This window comes from Epinephelus lanceolatus, chromosome 8 (genome assembly GCF_041903045.1).
Source record: "Epinephelus lanceolatus isolate andai-2023 chromosome 8, ASM4190304v1, whole genome shotgun sequence".
NCBI lineage: Eukaryota > Metazoa > Chordata > Actinopteri > Perciformes > Serranidae > Epinephelus > Epinephelus lanceolatus.
Genome location: NC_135741.1, coordinates 47209084 through 47231296, shown reverse-complemented (window position 1 = coordinate 47231296; position 22213 = coordinate 47209084). Strand labels below are relative to the sequence as shown.

At 41.6% G+C, this 22213-nt stretch overlaps 1 protein-coding gene across 3 annotated transcripts in view; it reads left to right on the top strand.

The window, feature by feature from the left end:
* The window catches only part of LOC117257927 (rho guanine nucleotide exchange factor 10-like protein), a 180135-nt gene that overhangs the window by 34722 nt on the left and 123200 nt on the right, over nt 1–22213 (top strand). For all 3 annotated transcript variants that reach the window (XM_078170385.1, XM_078170384.1, XM_033628344.2), the window contains exons 3-7: nt 6915–7193; nt 7274–7301; nt 16429–16502; nt 19173–19238; nt 20890–21105. In XM_078170385.1, coding sequence (XP_078026511.1) covers nt 6915–7193; nt 7274–7301; nt 16429–16502; nt 19173–19238; nt 20890–21105 — 663 coding nt within the window. The remainder of the gene's footprint in view (nt 1–6914; nt 7194–7273; nt 7302–16428; nt 16503–19172; nt 19239–20889; nt 21106–22213) is intronic.

Here is a 22213-nt window from a genome sequence, read left to right as displayed (position 1 = left end):
ATTTACCTTGCATCACCACCAACATCAATGTCGCAACCTGCAGCTGTTTTCTCCTTGAGCTCTGTCAAAATTTCCTCCTGCATTGCATTGTAGGTATCATGAACAGCTGGTATCAGACCGGCAGACTGCAACGAATAATAAGTGGTTTTGCTTGGAAGCTGCAAATTGACAAGATCAGCCCACTCTTGAATTTCAGTCTGGGTTGTCCCGGTGAAAAGTATGGCTGCTGACGATATGATACTATTCTCTGGCTTTCCATTGACATGAGGACATGATTGCCATGATCTACTATGTCCATTTGTACATGTCCAGTTTAGCTTTATCATGGAGCCAGTCCTGGTTACATTTTTGTCATCAGTGACAATCCCACAAGTATGGCGAGTTTCAAATAATTCCTTAAGGGCTGACTCATTGATAATCCACCTCCTTTCTGACCAGTCTCTGCTTTGTTCTGGTGGTGCATCAACGCTTGTATCTCGGCTAGATGTTTGTGGGGAGTCTGGTGGAAGAAATGAGCTGTCATCTTCAAATGGTGCTTCCTCTGAACTCAGACTTGTATCCAATGTCTCCAACGCATCTTGTAGATTTTGGATCTCTGACTTCTAAAAAAATGAAAAAATGAATGAGTAAGTGTATCAAGTGGCTGACCAAACATATTCACACAAATAAAAGTAACAATGACATTTGAGACATTACGTGTAGTATTCAAAGTTTATACATTCACTAGGCCTTGTGTAAAAATATTCCTTATAAAGTAATGTGTGACATTCAGCTGTTCATTTACACAAAGTGTAAACACCATAAAAAAAGTAATTATCAGCTTACTCTTGACTGTGTCCAGGTAGGAGGTACGGCCAGGTATGTTCTTGATGATGAAGTCTCAGGGCTGGTGAGTTGAAGCCTCATGTATGAATCAGCAGAGGTGGAGGGCTTCACTGGAGTAGATGAAGATGGTTGGACTCCAGAAAACATATCTTGCATTTTTTCTGGGTTGGGATCCATTGTGGGCTCTGATTGTTCCGGTTCAACCCTCGCAACAGTAGTGCATGCCTGGGGGGAAATGAGTATCATTATTTTCATCTTATTTCTGACCATCAAACTGTGTGGTTTCAAACAAGTAGGGATGCACCGAAATGAAAATTTGTGGCCGAAGCCAAATAATATTAAACGCTTGGCTGAATACCGAGTACCGAATACTGAATGCTGTTTTTAAGTTTTTCATTAGTTTTTGCAGATGAACCCTCCAGATTAGTGTTGTCACGGTACCAAAATTGGGACCCACAGTACGATACCAGTGAAAGTATCACGGTTCTGAGTAGTATCATGATACCACAGCGAAAATGAGGCAGATGTGCCTTTTGTCATTTATAAAAGGATAAATCACTTTTCTATAATACATCAATGATATTTCAATGGAATAAAGTACTTACTGACTTATTCATACTGCAAAAACAGCATAAATAAGTGATTAACAGAGGGGCGATCAAAATAAAATAAATAAATGAAGTGCGGTGAGGTTTGTGGACCGTTACCTGCCACAAAGAGAGAAATGTGGACGGCTCGTTTCTCCTGTGATACGCCACATAGTGTGTGCCGCCATGGCTCAGCTGTTCAGGTACTTTTGGGCAGTCATGACAACAAGTTATTTACCTGGAGCCGGACTTCTCCATCGCCGGTAAGCCGTTATCATGCGCTGCCGTATTTGACAGGAATACGTATTCCTGTCCGTGTCTGTGACCCCTGTTCAACCCACAACCGGCGGGATTCGCCGTTTAGTTTCTGCTGCTGGTTGAAATCTGTACTCGCACAGCGTGCTGAATGATTTATTTTGCCCGCACAAAACTATTTTTAGTCGCAAATGCGAGTGCGGTGATGGACAGAGTAAAATATCACCACACTGCCGACATTTTACTCTGTCCATCAAAACACGCTGCTATTATTCGGCCTTGCTTTTAACTTATTCCACCGAATATCGAATGTGTGTTTTTTGCAATATTCGGCCGAATATATTCGGTTACCGAATATTCGGTGCATCCCTACAAACAAGCTGTAAATTGTAGCACATAAATAGTAATCTACTACAGCACATTTACGCAAAATTTACTGAATCTCAAAATATTACAACTTTACCCCAAAAAATATTTACAAACTTCCTTAAAATTGTATGATTTTTTTAGTGAAAGTCTGTGATTTTTGCCTAGAACAAAATTGAGAAATTTCTGTTGTATTTCAAGAATTTCTTGACATTTTTTAGTTTATTACACGCCATTGGTGCATATTCTCGTTTACAAAGTGGAGAGAAACACACACATCTCAACTTCAAAAAGTGCAGGAGCTGAGCTATATATGAGTGAAAAAGATCATTGCAAAAGGTCATCTGATCATCAGATCTTGTGAATAATACTACACATAATGACTCAATGTAATTGCTGATTATCACACATTCAGCAGTTACATTTGATTGTAGTTGAAGCCTCATTTACATTTTGATACATGAGGCTACAACTAACCAGCCCTGCACAAGTTGCTCCTAGACTTCATCATCAGGAACATACCTTGCCATACCTCCCACCTGGACACAGGTGAGCTGATAATTATTTTTTATCCCGTAAGCTACGGGCAATTTCTCAGAGCAGGAGGCTCGTTGAGAGTAGTGACACCATTACATCAGAGCTACGGACGGTCAGCGTTTCACACAACTTCATGTCCAAAAACCTGAACTATCACTTTAAGTCAAGCAAAGCTGAGTCAAGTCATTGGTCAGGTCAAGGTAGTCACAAGTCAAGTCATTAGAGCTGGGCGGTATCCAAATTTTGTTACTGTTAAACCTTCCACACATTTTCCTGGGGTATGCAGTATTACTGTGACTAATTAAAAATCACTTTAAAGGGCTCAGGGGGAGTGGCCAAAATGTCGACTTGTGCCTATACTGTTCAGAAACAGAACAGCAAACATTACATAGGCCTAAGAATACTGAAAAATAACAACAAAGCATGTATAACATTAACTTTTATTAATAAATATTTAAAAAAGTGCAAATGCAGCAGTCAACCAAACAGAATGAAATAACAACACTGTCTGTGGGCTACAGTCCACTTCCAAAAAAGTAACAATAAATAACAAATGGCAGTAACGGAAATATGTGCTATACAGCGTTATCCCGAGACCGCAATGGGTACTGTCCGATGGTTTATTTTTAGATTCTCTCAACATAAATCAAATACATTAAAAGCACAGCTCTACAGCATCCAATACTAGGGCTCATCAAATAAGAAAAGCAGAACAATAAATAACAAGGCATGACTGAAAATGGGCATAATAATCCTATCCTGAGAACGCAACGGGAAATACTGTTCGTTGGTTTATTTTTAGAGCCTATAGTTTGAAAAGTTCACCCTCTCCAAGTCCGAATTTTTCTGTCTGTCAGAACAGGCTACTCCTCATTGAAAATGAAATAAAAACAAAGTATAATGATAACTATAGCAGCATCATATGCTTCAAAACTATTCAAGGATTTTTGCCAGAAAAACCAGCATGTTTACTTTTTCCGGCTGGAGCAGGGCACGTAGTGGATTGACAACTTTGGCCGCTGTGCTGAACACCTGCTCTGATGGAGAGCTTGTGGCACAAACGCACAGGTAACCTACTTTCGGGCAACCGTTGACATCAGAGGAAAATGCCTGGCTCCATCACATTTCCACCTGAGAAGGAGGTCTTTGTCTCCCTGAATAACAGGCAGTTATCTCTGCTCCTGCTTGCTCCTGTATGGTGCTGACCGGACCTGCTGCCACATCGGCTTTTCTTTGAAGGAGACTGCCTAGTCATCTTTTTTTGGGTGGTTTGGGTTGCACTTCTCCCTCCTCCACTCTGATGGCCACTGGACCTGCTGCTGCTTGCAGAAGTTGTGAAGTTGTGTTTTTTTTTGGGGGGGGGGGGGGGGGGGGCAACTCGCTTGATGCAGGGCTTGCCATCTTTTCTTCTCTTTCTCACGTCTGAGCTGTCACGTGATGACGTCACATCCAAAAACTTTATCAAATGTCATCTCCCGACAACAGTAAAGGGCAGTTATAAGAGAAACATTATAGTCTACTATTAGTTTTGAATTGTAATAGTATTAAATTGAAAACTCAACCACACATACATAGGTGCTGGACAAACACGCATTATTTAGGCATTAAATAAATTATATTTAATATTATATTAGGCCCCTATAGGCCTATATGCGCGGCAGATGTTTTTAATGATGGTAATGAAATTGATACCGTTGCATACTTACAAACTCATAAAGATAATATAATATAAATGACGCCCAGTGTGCCGGCTGAAATCTGTTAACAATAACACCCACAGCATCAGTTTGTTGGCTTCCACCTGTGTACGTGTAAAGGCAGTTTATGGTTCTTCCAGCTAATTGGACGTTCATGGCAGAGCACAAACACTACTCAGTTTACAGTGTAAATATAACATAAATGACAATTCAATTGTTTTTATACCTCTATTGCTGGCAGGGAGGTATACAAAAAATATGTTTTTTCGGGTTATCCATCTGTCCGTCCTGTACAAACATTCACTTGGGCTCACCAATGAACTGATTGGTTTTCGGCAGTTATGGGTCAAAGCTCAAGGTGACTGTGACCTTGTCTGTCTCACTCTCATAAACGCAGTATCTCAAGAACGCCTTGATTGAATTTCTTCAAATTTGGCACAAAAATTCACTCAAAGATGAACTGGTTAGATTTTGGTGGTTAAAGGTCAAGGACACTGTGACCTTGTCTGTGTCATTTTTGTGAATGCAATATCTCAAGAACACTGTGAGGGAATTTCTTCAAATTTGGCACAAATGTTTATTTGGAACTCAACAATGAACTGATTCGATTTCGTTGGTCAAAGGTCGGAGTCAGAGTGACCTTGCATCTGCCTCATTCTCATGAACACAATATCTGAAGAACACCTAAAAGCTACAGTGTGTAGGAATTTCTCCCATCTAACGTTGAAATCATATATTGCATCCAAATGGATAGCGCACTCTAGCGCCTCACTGTTTCAAACACGTATTGCAACAACTGTAGCCACTGTGTACCAAAAAGCTATGATAACATTGATGAAAACATATCATCCAATGCTTCATGGGCGATGATGACGCGAGTTGACAAACCCCCTCCTCACCATGCTGGCTGTGTTTACAACGTAGGGCTGTTGGGCCGGGTGTAAATTGAACCAATCACGTCTTGTCTTTTGACAACTGACAAATGGCTCAACCTCACACACCTCATCCCTCTCCTTGCATCACTGCGCTAACAGCTCTTAGCCGCTGTTAGCGGCCAGCGCCGCTACTACCCCGGCACTACTGCAGCATAACAAAGTCCCACTCTTTGAGCATAATGCAGGATCATGCATATGCAGCATCACAGGAGACGGAATCATTGTCGCCAAGAAAGTGCAAAAGGGAATAGAAAAGGCAGCGTGACCGGCGAATTAAAAAAACTAACTGCTAACAGCGGCGCTGGCCTGTGATTGCATTACCTTTCTCCTTCAGCAGCTCTCTCTACCTGGGAAAGGCTACCCCGATGCTGACCCTCATTTTCTGAATTCGCGTGATTGTGGTGACAACACTCCTATTTAATGAACAGTTTAAAGAAAGTCTTCACACGTCGGTTGTCTTTCTTGAGTTTTAATAAGCATTCATGAATGGAGACACTCAAACATACAACCGCATGAACAGTCAGTCAGTGAATGCCTAGCAAGTTCTCTTGCCCTGCTATCTTTATAGTTCCCATAACACATGCACATCAACAGTCAAAATATGTGGTGCCTTGACATTCTTTAAACACAACATCTCTTCAGACTAACAAGGACACTTGTTGTCCTCCCTGGCTCATAATCTTGGTGTCTGAGCCTCCCTGGCTCGTGACCTTGTTGTCTCTCACTGCTGTCACAGTAGGGGTTAAATAAGCGACACACATCATTAGGTGAGAAGTTCAGTCTCATCAAAACAAGTAACCTTAGGACATGGGTACACAACATATGCAGAACACATTATAGGTTAAACATGGTTAAACACAGAATTTTCCATCACACCGGTCACGTTGCCTTTTCTATTCCCTTTTGCGCTTTCTTGGAGACAAGGATTCCGTCTCCCATGATGCTGCATATGCATGATCCTGCATTATGCTCAGAGTGGGACTTTGTTTCAAATTTGCCAGGGTAGTAGCAAAGCGCCTCTTGCTCCTCTCCTTTGGCTTCTCAGTCACGCAGCGCTGGCCTGGCTCTCAAAGAAAATGCAGAAGGCGGTGCTGTATGTCCCTTGCTGGCGGGTGTATTCTCAAGATGGCAAAACGTAATGGAAGCCCACAGACGACCTACCCGCACAATGAACAAACAAATCCGAAATTCTCCTTTTATGAGAATAAGTCAGATTATTGGCAGAGGTAATAGTACACCAGTGATGACATATTTATGAATAAACAACAATAAACAACTGAAAATATTACACAATGTCCCTTTAAGACACTAATCATCAATTTGACACTTGGACTGAAGAATAAACTGATTAGAATTTTGTGGTTGAAGTTCAAATGTCAATGTCAGGGTGACCTCGCAAAATATGTTTTTAGCCATAACTCATAACTACAAGTTATGACAAAACGTCACACAAATGTCTGATAGGATAAAATGATGAAGTGATAACATTTCATATCCAAAAGGTCAAAGGTCAACTTCACTGTGACATCATAATGTTCTGCGTTTTACAAAAACAATAGTGGCTCAGCAGTAGCCCTTCATCTCGCAGCAAAGTAGTCTCGGATTTACATGTCGCCACTGGCTGGAAAGCCAAATTCAAAATTACATGTTTTCTAGAGATGAATATGAAACAGGGTAATACTTCATTTAAAATCACTTGCTTGTTTCCTCAGTGTCTGTATCTAATGGAGCGTCACACATAGAGGAAGATGAGGATGAGGATGAAGGTGAGCAGGGGGAGAAGTTTGAGTTTGATGACGGGGATGACATTGGACCTACAGAGATGAGCTCTGACTCTTTGATGAAGAGTGACTGGACCACAGAGACAGCAGTGTCAAACCTTTACGCCAAGACAAACACAGCCCAAGAGACAGTACGACAGGGCATGAATGGACCATTCAGCACAGGGCAAAAGGGCCCAGATGTCTCACTGTGCCAAAGCCACTGCTCAGGTGAATATTCAAATAAGGGTTTTATGCTTGTAGATGGTACTGTAACATTTTTTTATTTGATTTTTTTTTTCTTTTACCAGGGATGGAGATCAGGGAGTCACCAGAGGGGTAAGTTATGATGGAATAAATTACAGCCTTTAACACACATTAACATTTATTTGACCACACTCAAATCTGTAAGCCAAACATAGGTTGACCAGTTATCTTTTATTATTGGTTTTAAAATCATTATTGTGTGTAATATCTAGAGCATTACGAAGGAAAAAACATTTTGCACAGTTGGGCAGAATTTCATCCATGTACAATATAAGTATAATTGAACACCAAGTAGAAAAAAGGAAGCTGGACAAATATCTATATTGTTTCTTCTATTAATACTGTAACAGGATTTTAGGTGGTAAACATTCACCAAATCCATCTGTGAACACAGTCACAAAATGACCATAGTCTCCATAGTGTGAAGCTTTGTAGTTTAAGAAAAAACAGAACACAACAAGACAACAGTAAAATGCCACTCCCATATTGGCTTATCTTAAAGAGAATCAGTGCAACTAATGTATTGAGGACCAGAACTGCCAAAAATAAAAATAAATACATAAATAAATAAATGAGTCAATAAATAAATAAATTCATTTGCCATTAAATAGCACCAAAATGCATAAAAAATAAATGTAGGCATTAAAGCCGCTACAAGGAACTTTTAAGGGGATATGCAAAAGTCTCTTGTTTCTGCTGATGTCTGTGCGTGACCTACAACAGCAAATGAGACCATCGGTGTGAAGATAAGCTATTTCTATATAGTGTATATCCATACCTTTAGGAAACTGTGTCCGGGTCCGCCCCAGGTCGCTTCCAGGACGAAACGATTTACGGCACTCAGACGGCACATGTCATCTTACCTAGCTGCTTAGATTTATAGTGACTCTTATAAATAGTCGCTATTCCTCCTCCTCGACCCGACGTCCGCGGGGAGTTAAAATAGCAGCAATCATCGGGTAAAAGTTCTGTGAAAGCACTGGACTCACCAACAGTCAGCCACATCTCAGTCACACAGAGAAAATCCAATCCTCGGGAAGTCAGGAAATCCTTCAGGATAAACGTTTTGTTCGCTAGCAATCTAGCATTTACCAGCCCAATCCTGGCAGGAGCCGGTGGGTCCACGGCGTTAGCTGTCCGGGGAGCCACACACAGAGGCCGCAGGTTGTGCAGATTCACCGTGCGCCAGCGGGGACGAGGAGAGCAGGGGCCGCGGGGCTGGAACACCTCATCTGGGCAGACGACAGGTACCAGCCAGGCGTCGACAGGGTCCAGCGAGTGCCAAGAAATAAAGAGGGCGAGGCACCGCTCCATACTCAGTCCAAGAAGCTGTGGAAGTGCTCGCCAAACAGGCCTTCAGCCTTACCAGCCGACCGCTGCGTTTACCCCGGCGGCAGTGGCGCTTACGCCGGAGAGGTGGAGCTGGGGCGCGGCAGAGGTGAGCTGGGATCCCCGATGGGAGCGGGGGCAAAGCTTTCCCGTCTTGTTGTTTCATTCATCCCCAAAAACAAACACATGCGCGAGCCAGGTAAGCGTCTTTACGACAATACGTGCTAGAGCTCATGGGAAATGTAGGCTTCATTCCGGCAAAACACAGGGTCGGGCTTTTGTCCACAGGGTCGCCAAAATCAACTCAAAATGAAAGTTCCTTGTAGGGGCTTTAATTAACTGATAAAATGCATCTTTTCTTTTTACATTTACATTCCTACATACATTTTTAACATTTATATTCCTTCAGACATTTCATACAGTTTATACATTTACATTCCTTCCTGAATTCTTTTCACATTTACATTTCTTCATGCATGCAGAAAGGCATGAAGAAAAGTAAATGCAAATGAGGGGGCTGTCCAAAGTGTGTCATGGCGGTGACACACCTTGGACAGCCCCCTCATTTGCATTTACTTTTCTTTTCCCTGCCACATGAAGAAATGTAAATGCAAATGAGGGGGCTGTCCAAAGTGTGTCATGGGGTGAACTTTTCGCCTATTTGGTACATTTCAGTTTTTAAGGTTCGCGTTCACACACATTTGTTTTCATTCTGGTCCAAATGCTGCAGAACTTGCGGAGAGTCATGACAACTGACCAAGAAAAGATGCTAAAGCGACTGGAAAAAGATGCGCTAAAAAGTAAGGAGAAGTAAACTGAAACCATGGAGACACAACTATGCGGAAACTTAAGAACTGAAATGTATCAATTTGGCACCCCAGGTATGGACCAAGACAGCGCACTAATATGTGTGAAAGCACCATAGTTTGGTTAATTCATGGGTTAGCTTAGCTAACCTGTGCTAGTGGAAATGAAACCCCCGAGAGCTGAGCGTTAGCAAACTCGGGGGTTTCATAATGCAAATGAGGGGGCTGTCCAAAGTGTGTCACGGGGGTGACACACTTTGGACAGCCCCCTCATTTGCATTTACATTTCTTCATGCCTTTCTGCATGCATGAAGAAATGTAAATGTGAAAAGAATTCAGGAAGGAATGTAAATGTATAAATTGTATTAAATGTCTGAAGGAATGTAAATGTACAAAGAATGTGTGAAGGAGTGTAAATGTATGAAGAAGTGTAAATGTATAAAGAATGAGTGAAGGAATGTAAATGTTAAAATGTATGTAGGAATGTAAACATACAAAGAATGTGTGAGGGAATGTAAATGTAAAAAGAAAAGACGCAATTTAGCAGTTAATTAATGCCTACATTTATTTTTTAGGCATTTTGGTGCAATTTAATGGCATATGAATTTATTTATTGACTCATTTATTTATTTATGTATTTATTTTTATTTTTGGCAGTTCCAGTCCTCCATACTAATGACGGGTTCAGACCACATGATTTCAGCCAATTATAACCCAATGCAGCATCGTACGCTGTCAGCTCAGATCGTGAATAACAATGAGTGTTGTACACAATAATGTATTTTTTTATCTCTTGTAGTGTGTCATAGTAGATGACAACTGACACCACGTCTGGCATGCCTCACACAGTTCCAACAGAAAGTTTAGCATGTTTGGTTTTCTTTTGGTTTTCCACAACTTCTCCTGTCACAGCCGTCACTTTAGCCAGGAACACAGAGCGATCTGCTGCCATGGACAAATGTATGGCACAACACCCCAGCCTTTTAGATATTAGGGTAAAAAGGGAAAAATGATGGCATGAAACAGCAGAGGCAACCCGGTTAGAACTGTCATTGGCATCAGGCTAGCAAAGGATGTCAGTTCTTCATAATGGAGAAGGATATATGGTAAATGGACCTGCATTTGTATAGCGCTTTTCTAGTCATCTAGTGACCACTCAAAGCGCTTTTTACACTATGAGGCCAAGGCTACCATACAAGGTGCCACCTGCTACTCAGTTTTAACACACTCACACACCGATGGGACAGCCATCGGGAGCAATTTGGGGTTCAGTATCTTGCTCAAGGATACTTCGACATGCAGCCTGGAGGAGCCCGGGATCGAACCTCTGATCTTTCGATTGGTGGACGACCCGCTCTACCTCTGAGCCACAGCCGCCCCCAGAAGGCAGCTATAAAGGAATAAAATTCACAAATAGTGGCGGGGTCTTTTCTTACTACAACTGCAGAGGTTACCAGCTTCATTTGAAACAGACTACATTTGAAACGGGCATTTATTTATTATTCCCTCTCTATTTTTCTAATTTTATTTTTGGTCCACTCCTGTTAAAGCGAATACTCTGCACCGTCATTTCAAACTCAACACTTCCTATATCCTTCTAAAATAAAAAGCCCCTTGTTATTTCGGCTGAGAGAATCCCTTCATTTTCTAAACAGACTTTTTTTGTGAAACATTTCATGAGACTTGCATAGTTTTCATGCAGTGCTTCAAATGTTGTTCTGGCCTTCTTTTTACGTTACTACAAGAACATTTTGGCTGGGACATGAACAGCCACAGTGACTGAAATAATGACAATAATAATAGAAATAGAACAAGTATAATCCAATGGCATCATACACGTTGTGAAAGACAACCATGGATGATTGGTCGTGGACCAACATGTAGTCTGTCATGTCTGTCAGCCAAGTCACAGCAAGATTTAATGACTCCACCATTGCATAATCTGACATGTGACTGTTGGAACAAACACAAATTTTGGCCTCTAATTTCCCGGCGCGGCGCAGGGTGGCGCAGGGTGGCAAACCCCGCGCAGAGCTAGTTTCGAGCAGCGCCATCCGAGGCGCGCTCAGTTTGGTAGTTTGGCGGACCGACATGCGCTGAGATTGGTGTGGCGGCGCAGCAGGGGGAGGTGTCGACAGATCCAGCTTGGCGCAGTGACAGTTTCGTGCCAAAAGGCTTTGCCAAAGGTGCGCTAAAAGCTCGCCAGCTGAAACCAGGTCTACTGTCAGCGCAGGCGGAGCGCAGCCGGTGTAGTGGAAGTTTGGCTGACCGGTGGACACAGGGGCGGAAATCCCGGGGGGGACAGGAGGGACATGATTCCCCCTTCAGTAAAGCTGCCCCCCCCCCCCTAATTTGAGACACAATTAATAATTTTTGAACAATGCAGTAGTATTTATTAAAAGCACAATGTAAGCGGTGCTCATTATAATCGCACAATAATGTGCTATTTAAATCTTAAAAGATTTAGTCCCCCCCTCTCATTGCTAGTAGTGGTATATCCCACACTCTTTCCAATGGGCGGGGCTAGCAGCCGTTAGTACTTGACAGCAGTTGCAGCGCGTGGCTGGACCTGCTGCCCACATTGCACGGGGTAAGATGTACACTCACACAGACACAGTTTAACTTACACAAGTTACAGCACATCCCATTTACTGTTACAACAAGCCCCAGGCCCAGGCTGATAATATAAACTGTCTGCAACATTTCTCCTGCATTATTCAAAAGCCAGAGTGTAGTGATAGTCAGAGAGGACAGGAGAGAAAGAAGAGGGAGAGGACAGGACAAGAGCAGTCAGTGGCGGAGTGGCTCGTAGTTAATATCTGTAGGCTCTCCACCTGTCAGAGAGACAAACATGAAAGACGTGCAGTTTAACTGACGAGGAGTGGCCATTATGCGCGACTATTACGCATGGTTTTGAGGTGCACAGCAGCAGATCTCACAGCACACTGTTTATAAACCAGTTTACTGGTTTAATTGCAGGAAATGTTTACCTCACTGCCGGTTAAAAAAATGAACAAAAAAAAAAAAACAAAAACGGTTTGCTCCTGCAGCCAGCAAGAGACGAAGGATCCATTCCACACACCTGAGCCAGATGAAAAAGAGGGAGAGAAGGAGAGAGATTGAGTTTCTGTCTTTGATGAATGAAGCCTTATTGTTTTGCTGCTATTAAACAATGAGAGACATGTTTTCTCCCTTTACTTAATGGCATAAATATTCACACTACTGCGCACGGGGAGACAGAGACCTGCTCTGCTCCAGACACACTCAGCACCTTGGACAGCACGGCGCACCTGACTGTTGTCGATGTGTACATGTTAATTTGATTTCAGTCATTTTGTTTTAAATCTGGACATGTGCAGGTGGACTCAGCCAGTGCTAAGAAAGGTCCTATGCCTGCCTGTTGGAGAGATAGAGAAAAGATTAAAGCGTCAAATTGCGGTAAAAGATGTTGTATAAAAGACAGGCTACAACTTTTTTTCCTTGTCTCCCCCTGGAATTATTCTCTAAAATTTTACTGTTTATTGTCCCCCCCAACTATGAAATGGGATTTTCGCCCCTGGGCGGACAGTGCGCACACATCACCAAAACCTCACAGGCAGCTTTCCAGAATGTCAGCTGCACCTCCGCCTCACCCCGTCTGCGAAACTAGAGGCCCAAGTGTTGTCCGAACCCGGCATCAAAACTGACCAACATCACCACTGAAATGATTGTTCATTTTCCATAACCCCTTATCCTACGGGTCACTGGGGGGCTGGAGCCTATCCCAGCTGACATTGGGTGAGAGGTGGGGTACACCCTGGACAGGCTGCCAGATGATGACAGGGCTGACACGTAGAGACAGACAACCAATCACACTCACATTCACACCTACAGCCAAGTTAGAATAACCAATTAACCCAGCCTGCAAATCTTTGTACTATGGGAGGAGGCTGGAGCACCCATAGTAAACCCACTCTTACACAGGGAGAACATGCAAATTCCGCACACCTCATGTTTGAACAAGGAACCCTCTTGCTATGAGGCGATAATGCTAACCCCTGCACTACTGTGCCACCTACCACTGGAATTAGCTCTGCAAATTTAAACAGAAAAGATCACATAAAGTCAGTGCCATGTGCAGTATTCAAGATGAAGTGGTATCATGCAGTCTGAGCACATAGTTCTGATACCTGTCAGTTTTTCACAGCCAACAGAACCTCATGCCAGCTAAACTTTAGATATTCTCAGACAGATATTCCCTATTTTTTACAACACTTTGGGCTCTAGTTTCCCGGCGCAGCGCAGGATGGCGAACCCCGCGCAGAGCTAGTTTCGAGCAGCGCAACCCGAGGCGCGCTCAGTTTGGTAGTTTGGCGGACCGAGATGCGCTGAGATGGGTGTGGCGGCGCAGCAGGGGGAGGTGTCGACAGATCCAGCTTGGCGCAGTGACAGAAGTTTGGCTGACCGGCGGACAGTGCGCACACGTCACCAAAACCTCACAGGCAGGTTTCCAGAATGTCAGGCACATTAACGATGCAATAAATACCCAAAAAAAACACTATTCAATGCAACTATCTGCAATCAGCACATAAATGTATCTCTATATCGACTGTCCCGTCACATCTGATGTCAGATCAAAGGGGATTGGCACTGTTTGGCACGTTTGGCACGCGTAATGGAAACCCAACCTGATTTGATTAACACAGCTGCAAACTAATGAGTTCACATCCCTCTCAGCCAACCACAAACAGCCACAGCATCAGATAGGGAGTATATATTCAGCATCTGTCATCTTAGAAAAGCCAAAAGAAAAGAAACAGAGTGAGACTGCGAGAGAGAAAGAGAGAGCGTGCACACACGAGAGAAACTCAACATTGATTTACAATTGTGGTGACCTCCTCCCAGGCTGCCTTTGCATCATCAGCCCGTGGAGGTCTGCTCGCGGGTCCGTATATTCGGACACTGTGAGCTTGGACCTCCTGGACCAAAACATCAGTTTCCTCCTGGCAGAAGTTTGGCCGTCTAACGCTGCGAATTGAGTAAACTCTCATTACGCCTTCGCGTGGCGCATTTAAGGGTGAGGAGAGGGGCTCATTTGATTGGTGTGATGTGTGTAAAACCCACTCCACGCCTTCTCTCCTCCCTCTTTCCGACTTGCGCAGGTAGGACGGAGGTGGGAAAGAGGAGTAGCTGCGCCAGGGCGCACTGTGTGCCAAACTTTCAAAATCCGCCTGGCCACACCCAGTTGGCGAAGCGCAGGTGCGCTGCGCCTCCGCCGCGCCTGGTCTGCGAAACTAGAGCCCATTATGTATATACACACAGGGTGAAAACAATAGACTTAATTTCATCCCATACTTTCTAGTCATGTGACAGGACTCCACACAGAATTTGCTTGTTACCACAAACGTCATGTTGTGGGTGGCAAAGTTCCCTGTCTGTCCCATTTTTTATTTACACAGGTCTCTGATTGATTCACCTTTATATGTGGGATTTCCACTGAACTGGTGTTTCATTTTAAATGTAAGGCTCCAGCTGAGCGTGAAACTTAATTTCAGACCCTCGGAAACAGTAGTTTGACAAAAAAAAAAAAAAAGAAAAAAAAAGAAAAAAAAGAAGAAGAAGAAGACAGACAAGAAATGAAAAAAGTAAGTAAGTTTACTCAAGGTCCACTTACTAGCTTTATTCCAGAGCTTTCAACTCCATTGCATGGTGTTCAGCAAAGAATGTAGACTGTCAGTGCATCTCAAATTGCATCCTACTGCACGCAACACTTAATATTTTGAGTGTACAAGTGCACTAAGTGTGTACATACTCCATAGTATGGGAAAATGCAGTGTACTACTGGTCAAAATGGCTCAAAAGTTGAGTGTGGAATGATGGACCTCAACAGATGGCTTCCGCTACATCACAAACTTCTCAACTTTTTACATGGCAGCTGGAGACAACAAGGAGCCTGTTAATTATACATGTTTTTGCACTTACTACCAACACTGTTGTCCAGTAGAAGCCGTCAGTAACGTTTGTTCAGTCTGTAATGATTTGGTACCGCAAGCAATAATCAGAGTACTAATGTTAGCTTCCTAGCTAACTAATCATTTGCTAGCTGGCTAACTTGCTCCTAGCTATGGTAGCACATCTTAGTCAGCATCAAGGTTGTGGCATAAGTTTGGTTATGTGTGGGTGGAGATAACGTTCAAATGTTGGTGATAATGCTCCACTGTCTGTTTGCAATTTCGCCACAAGCTAGTTAATAACCCAGTGGGCAGGAAATCCAAAGTGTGGGATCATTTTGAGAAGGTGAAGGATGAACCTAAGGTGATATGTTAACTCTGCAGGCAAACATTTACCCATCATTCGTTGACTACAACCATGATGTAGCATCTGAAACATGGAAGTAGCTACATGCCCATTAGCCACTTAGCACATTCATTACCGCTCTCCTAACAGTGTAATTAACAGGCGGCTCGCTCAGTTTCTGACATGCATTTGTAGATATAGTATAGGCCTATATTAATTAAGGTTCAGTATGGTTTAGTATTTCTCTAATGTAGCACAGTGTTAACAGTGTTACTTATACTATTCTTTCTCAGAACTTAAACTCAAACCATTGTGTTGCCCTGCCCAAAATATATAATTTAATAATCAAATTAATATCGTAAACATGCGGGCGACTAGTTGACTAATGGCCCTAAATGACAACTATTGATCCACTAGGAATATTGTTAGTCAGTGCAGCACTAGAAATTAGTGCACCACACAAGAAGTACGTAGTGTACAAAGTGTACTACACTGAAGTGTATTAATGAAAGTACGTAATTTCAGACACACAGTGCTTCTGTGGAATACAATCTGCCTCTTACAACCAACCACCTGTTACAAAGTGACCAATGTGCCATCATCATATAAGCAAGTGGACTTTCAGTTACATTTCTTTTTTTGGCAGCCAACTTCAGGGTGTTATCTGTTCAGAAGTTTCATCTTCAAAATGGGAGAGAAAACACCTTAGAAACTGATAGAGTATGTCTTGTTATAAATATGAGAAGTTCTTTGACCTACTGACCTCTAGATTGAAATGCTTGTTGCAGACGTTCCACCTCCTCTGATCTGGGAGTGACTGGAGAGTCAGAGAGTTTCTGGAAAGCGAGCAGTATTTATGAAGGTAAGAAATAAGAGGAACATCAGTATCTGACAGGCTTCATCTGGTCTCTACATCCAGCTCAGAGCCGGAGCTCAGGCTGCGAGCCTGGGGTCCTGGGCTGTGAGCCTGGCCTGATCTGTGCCTTTATGCGCACCAAAGTGAGGATGTTTCTGTGTTTGATTGCATTCGGACGGCCCAGGCATCACATCGAGCCAAGGAGTGGCTCAGTGTGGTTTCAGAGCTCACGCTGCGATTAAACAAAGGTACGCAACATGCCTGTAAGTGTTAGCTTTGGTAGTAGCTAGCTTGTAGCAAAGGTAAGATGCTGCATTTCAGTGAGGTTTCTTTTTATTTGAAAAATGTGGAGTGGAGTGCCAACGTACCATTTAAACAGTAATTACTATCCAAATTGGAATTTCCTGCTACAGTGAAATGCAGCCAGTTTCGCCAAGCTGTTAGCATTAGCTGTCCTCTGCTCCATACCCCCCTATCAGTTCCTGATAAGGATGCGTGATAATATTGGCACGCCATTGGTATTAGCCGATACTGGCTTTAAAAATTAACATCAGAATCAGCCAACATGCTTTTTCTTAATTTGTACAATGAATGAATATTACATACATTGAAAAGTATTGTCTTTCATGTCTCCATCTACTGGTGGGCCATCTCAATAAGAGTATGCATGCATAATATGATGTTAATTCCACTACAAAGGAGACTTGATGATCACTAAAATTAGGTGGGGAAAAAGTGGATATATTGATATCAGTATTGGTTATCAGCCAAATGAGTTGTTACATAGCAGCATGTTGGATATCTGCAAAAAATCCAATATCGTGTATCTCTAATAAAATAATAATAAAAATATCAGAGACGGAGAAGTGCAGATGTAATTTAATTGTTGCCAGTATGTTAGAATCTACAATCTATGCAGTTAAAACTTTAAAGTTAAACTACATATGTTGCAAAGTGACAACAGCAGAGCTCTGTGGGTTGATCTCCGTCTCTGGTGAACTCAGTATGTAGCGTTTGGTTTATCTCCGTGGTAACGGATATATAAGCAAGAGGGTCAAAGTTGGAAACATTTCGTACTTTTTTAGGGCAGCTGCACTACATACTAAAGGTAAAAAGAAAAAGTATGCGATTCAGAGCGCATCCTGTGTATTTGTGCAGTAGTACTTGTGGGAATACAGAGGTAGGGATCTTGTGTTTGTGCAGTTATGTTTAATTGCATTATTCCAGTCATGACAGGTCACCTTCATGTGTATGTGAAACCTGCTCTTCCGAGGTGTCTTGTGTCATGATTTTAAACTAGTAATCGTCCCTGAAGTCAGTGAACCTCCTCCTAGAAAATGAATCAGTATTTCAAATCTTTTAAGAAATCCCATGCAAGACAGCTGTGCCTCCTTTGAGTGACTTGGGTGCTCTGTTAAACACAAACTTAATTTGGTGCACTCCAGAAACTCAAAAAAGTATTAATACTGTAGCCTCAGTATACTGTTTATATCATATGCTGACATGTTCCTGAAAACACACTTTTAATCAGAACAGCCCATGAGCTGAATCCTCTTCCTGTGGAACAAAGCAGTTATAATCCAGGTGTTTTAGGGTGATCAATGAAATAAAATGAACTGGGCCCTTTTCATCAAAAGTATACGAATGTACATACACTGTACCATGACATTACAGCCCACTTTGAAAACACAACCTTATAGGATAAATCCTGCATATTAAGTTCAAACCTAAAATCCAGTTTAAGGCCCTGCTTAACAAAGACTTATGGACCGAAACACATTCCAATTACACATTCCAGGGAGCTTATCACCAGATAAAACAACAACAGGGAAAAAAATAATTAGTATGACTAAGAAACAGCCAGGAGGCAAAGTCTAGATACCAATATATGTCTTGGCACAAGCTCAGATCAGCGTAAAAAAAATTCCATTCCATCTTCAACCATAATATTGAGTCGTTTTCACCCATATCAAGAGTATGTGATGTACTGTCTAGTTAGACATCGGAAAATAAAATATGAAATACTAGGCACAGAAACTATTGATATGCACTCCCATGATCTGTGAAAAGCTACATTACTAGAATATTTGGAAATGAGATATATTCTATTTTACTAATGTATTTAGCTACATATCATCAAAAGAGTAAAGTTACGTACCACAACATAAAATGTTGTAAGCTGTGGTTATGACCAGTGGCTGTAGAATGTGTGATTCCAGCCTAGTTTGCCGCTACAAACAGCTAACGCAAATACAATAAGGTGAACATAGCCCATGAAACTTTGGGTATTTGAGAATAAGTCATTAAACAATAGTGATGAGAGCCAAAAACATACTTTGTAGACAAATTGTCTTTGCCAGTTTATCATCGTAAGAGGTCCACAAGACAATGGCAGTCAGTAAGGCAGGGAACTGTGGATGGTTGGTGATGGAGAGTTTGCAGACTGTATGTGAAGTGCTGGCATCCTCTCATTCAGAAAGCTCCTCTAGTTGTGTTGCAACCAAGTCCCACTCATTACAGCTGTGGCTCTCCAGTGTTGGGGGTAACACATTACAAAAGTAAGGTGTATAGTAATATAAAATATAGTAATAAAGTATTATATTATGTTTTAGCAGTAATGCAGTAATATATCGTGTTACCACCTGAAATAAACTGTTTATTGTTTTAATTTTTCAGTTATCCACACTGATCAACACCGCTCCACTTCCACCAGTGTGCCACCAGAAAAAATGTCATCCAAAGGTTGTTGTTTGTTGCCATGTTATTATATGCTACAAGAAGGGTGCCGGTGATCGGCACATTTGGGTCATGCTGTACTGTGTGTTATCATGTTCAGTGTGTTTCCCTTAATACACCTGCAACATCTACAACATGTCCCGTTCTGTATTTGTATCCTATGGCAGCCTGAAAGCAGCAGCAATAAGGAGCTGGCCTCCAGTACGTTTTTCCTCGTCACAATGATTGGCACATCTGGGTGATGGTAGTATGTTGGATGTGTTTCCATTCACATCCCCTACAACTACATAGCAACAGCAGCACACAGTCCAGTTCTTATGCATAAGATTAATATGCGCTTCACATAGTGACTGACACACACGCCCTTCCATTTATTCTGCTAACCTCAATATTTGTTTGTTGTGTTTCATATCATAGACCCACATCAGACCTGCGCAGCACTGGATTTGAAATGAACTGTAATAAACTAGAGCTTCTGTGCTTTGATTAGCTGCTGTGAAACAACCAGACCCTCATCCATTAAAAATGAACATTAGGTCCTCTGAGCTCATTTTGGTCAAAGTAACACAAAAGTAGTGTAATAAGTAACTTATTACTCTACACAGAGTAATATTGTAAATTAACTTATTACTTTCACATGAAGGTAACTAATAATATCTAATATATTACATTTTGAAAGAAACCTGCCCATCACTCTGGGTCTGTGAGCATACATTTACAGTTCACAGTTAGCTTCTGCTTACTCTGGGGCTCCAGTTTCCACAAAAGTTTTGTTGTACACCCATGAAACTGCATACAATCCAAATAATAAAAACTAAAAAATGAGAAATGTTTCAGGAGAGGGCAAGAAGCCACAGGCATATACAAACAGATCTCCAATCAACCTAAATAGAAAAACATACAATTACAAAAAAGGGAGAAAAGCAGACAAAAGAACTAAACTTACATAATACAGAAAAATACAACAAAAGATAAATGACAATAGGAAGCACACTGAGCAGTCTGTGACAAATAGTGCAATGGACTTTTGGGCGTGATCTAGCCCTTTTATTGTGTTTTACTGTGTTTTTAGTTTTGCATTTTTTTTGCACTTGCACCTGTGTGAGGATGTGTTGTGTTGCTGTTGAATAAGCTACTGGATGCCTTAATTTCCTTCGGGATGAATAAAGTATCTATCTATCTATCTATCTATCTATCATCTAAATAATTCAATAAAAACTTAGAAATACATAGAATACAACACATAGAATACTAAGGGGGGGAATATATATTTAAATACAAGTCAAGAGATAATTAGACATCATGAATTAAATGTAATGATAATTTCCTTTTAAATTTTTCAAAGGATAAAGAGCTCTTGACAACTAGTGTTCCAAATCTGTCCACCACAATATCTGAGGCTCTGGCCATGTTTCATCTTGTAAAAAGGAAAGTAAAGCTGATTAAACTGTCTAGTATTATACATAAATTACCATTCAAGTGCATGTTTTACTGTATTTATTACCACTATTAAAATCAGTAATAGCCAGTGGAAACTGAATCTGATGTACACACCACAGTCAATATGGTGTAAAGCTCATGTGTTTTTCACAGAGACAGTACTGCTACAACCCTTCAACACTGAGCTTCTTAAACCAGTGGTTTCACTGTTTTGTAGGCAAGCCTTCTCTGATAGGAGAGGATGATCAAGACATGTCCAGCAGTGCAGTAAATGGCTGCAGCCCACAGCAGGACACTGCGGAGGCTGAGGTGTCCTCTTCAGTCAGTCCACAGACCAATAGTACGGGGAGCTGCAGCCCAGCCAGTGTGGTCAGAGACACAGAGGTCATCTATGATGATGTGCCTGCTGAGAGCATCCAGCACCCAGTGGAAGGTGAGTCTCCTAATAGTTTATTTACAAGACACACGTCCACACAGGATTGATAAGTTTGAAACACGTCCACCACCACACAGCAGTGTTAATGTTGACAGCTATTTTAGATTTAGTCTTAGTCTTTACACGAAAATACTTATTAGTTTTAGTCACATTTTAGTCATTTTTATCCTTCATAGTTTTAGTCTAGTTTTAGCTGACAAAAATTCAAAACATTTTAGTTAACTTTAAGTCATTATGTTTTCTTGTTTTTTTGTTGTTGTTGTTTTTTATCTTAAAACCAATCCAGTTAGACTACTTCATTTATCAGAAATTAGAATCAAGGTGACTGATAAAAACAGTTTTTAAGACAGTTTTTTTCTACAACTACAAATAATTCCTGCACACTTACAAACTGTCATTTCTCCCGCAGTGTTTGACAAAATAAAGGTGTGATTACGAGCACACACTTATGGTTCATCATTTTAAAAGCTCAACATTTCTCTATTTATGCTCTCAAAAACTTTGACACCACAAATAACTAATCTGAGACAACTAGGATTTGTACCCAGGTTCAATCTAAACTTTGACTTATCCATCTCACTGTTAACAAGCAGAAAACTAACTTAATTAAAACCTGAATTCTTTCTTAATCTGCAACATGTTAGTCTGGAGGTTTAAACCTGTGTCCTCTCACAGAGTTGATGATTAAAACTAAACTTTCATCTCTGTCAGAGAAAACTGATTTGAGTTTATACTATTTACTTACAGCACAGCTACACTCACAGATAACTGAGCCTCCTACCTACCTGTCAAACAGCATCAACCCATAAACTCTCTCCAGTCCGGACTGAGTGAATTCCTGCAGGGATCAGCTATGAAGTCTGGCGATGCAACTACCTAACTTCACAAATCCATTCAGCAGCTCCACCATCCACAGCCGGACGCACAGGGCTGATTATTTACTGCTGAATTACAGCTCACAACTTGCTCAACAAATTTTTACTGGCTAGTGGCGCTATCTACTGGAGTTTACCAGCCTGTTGCTCATGTGGCATTTAAAGATAATTACAAGCACGACCGCTCTCAGCTTTCAATGTCCAATAGTTCACCACTAACATTTTTATTA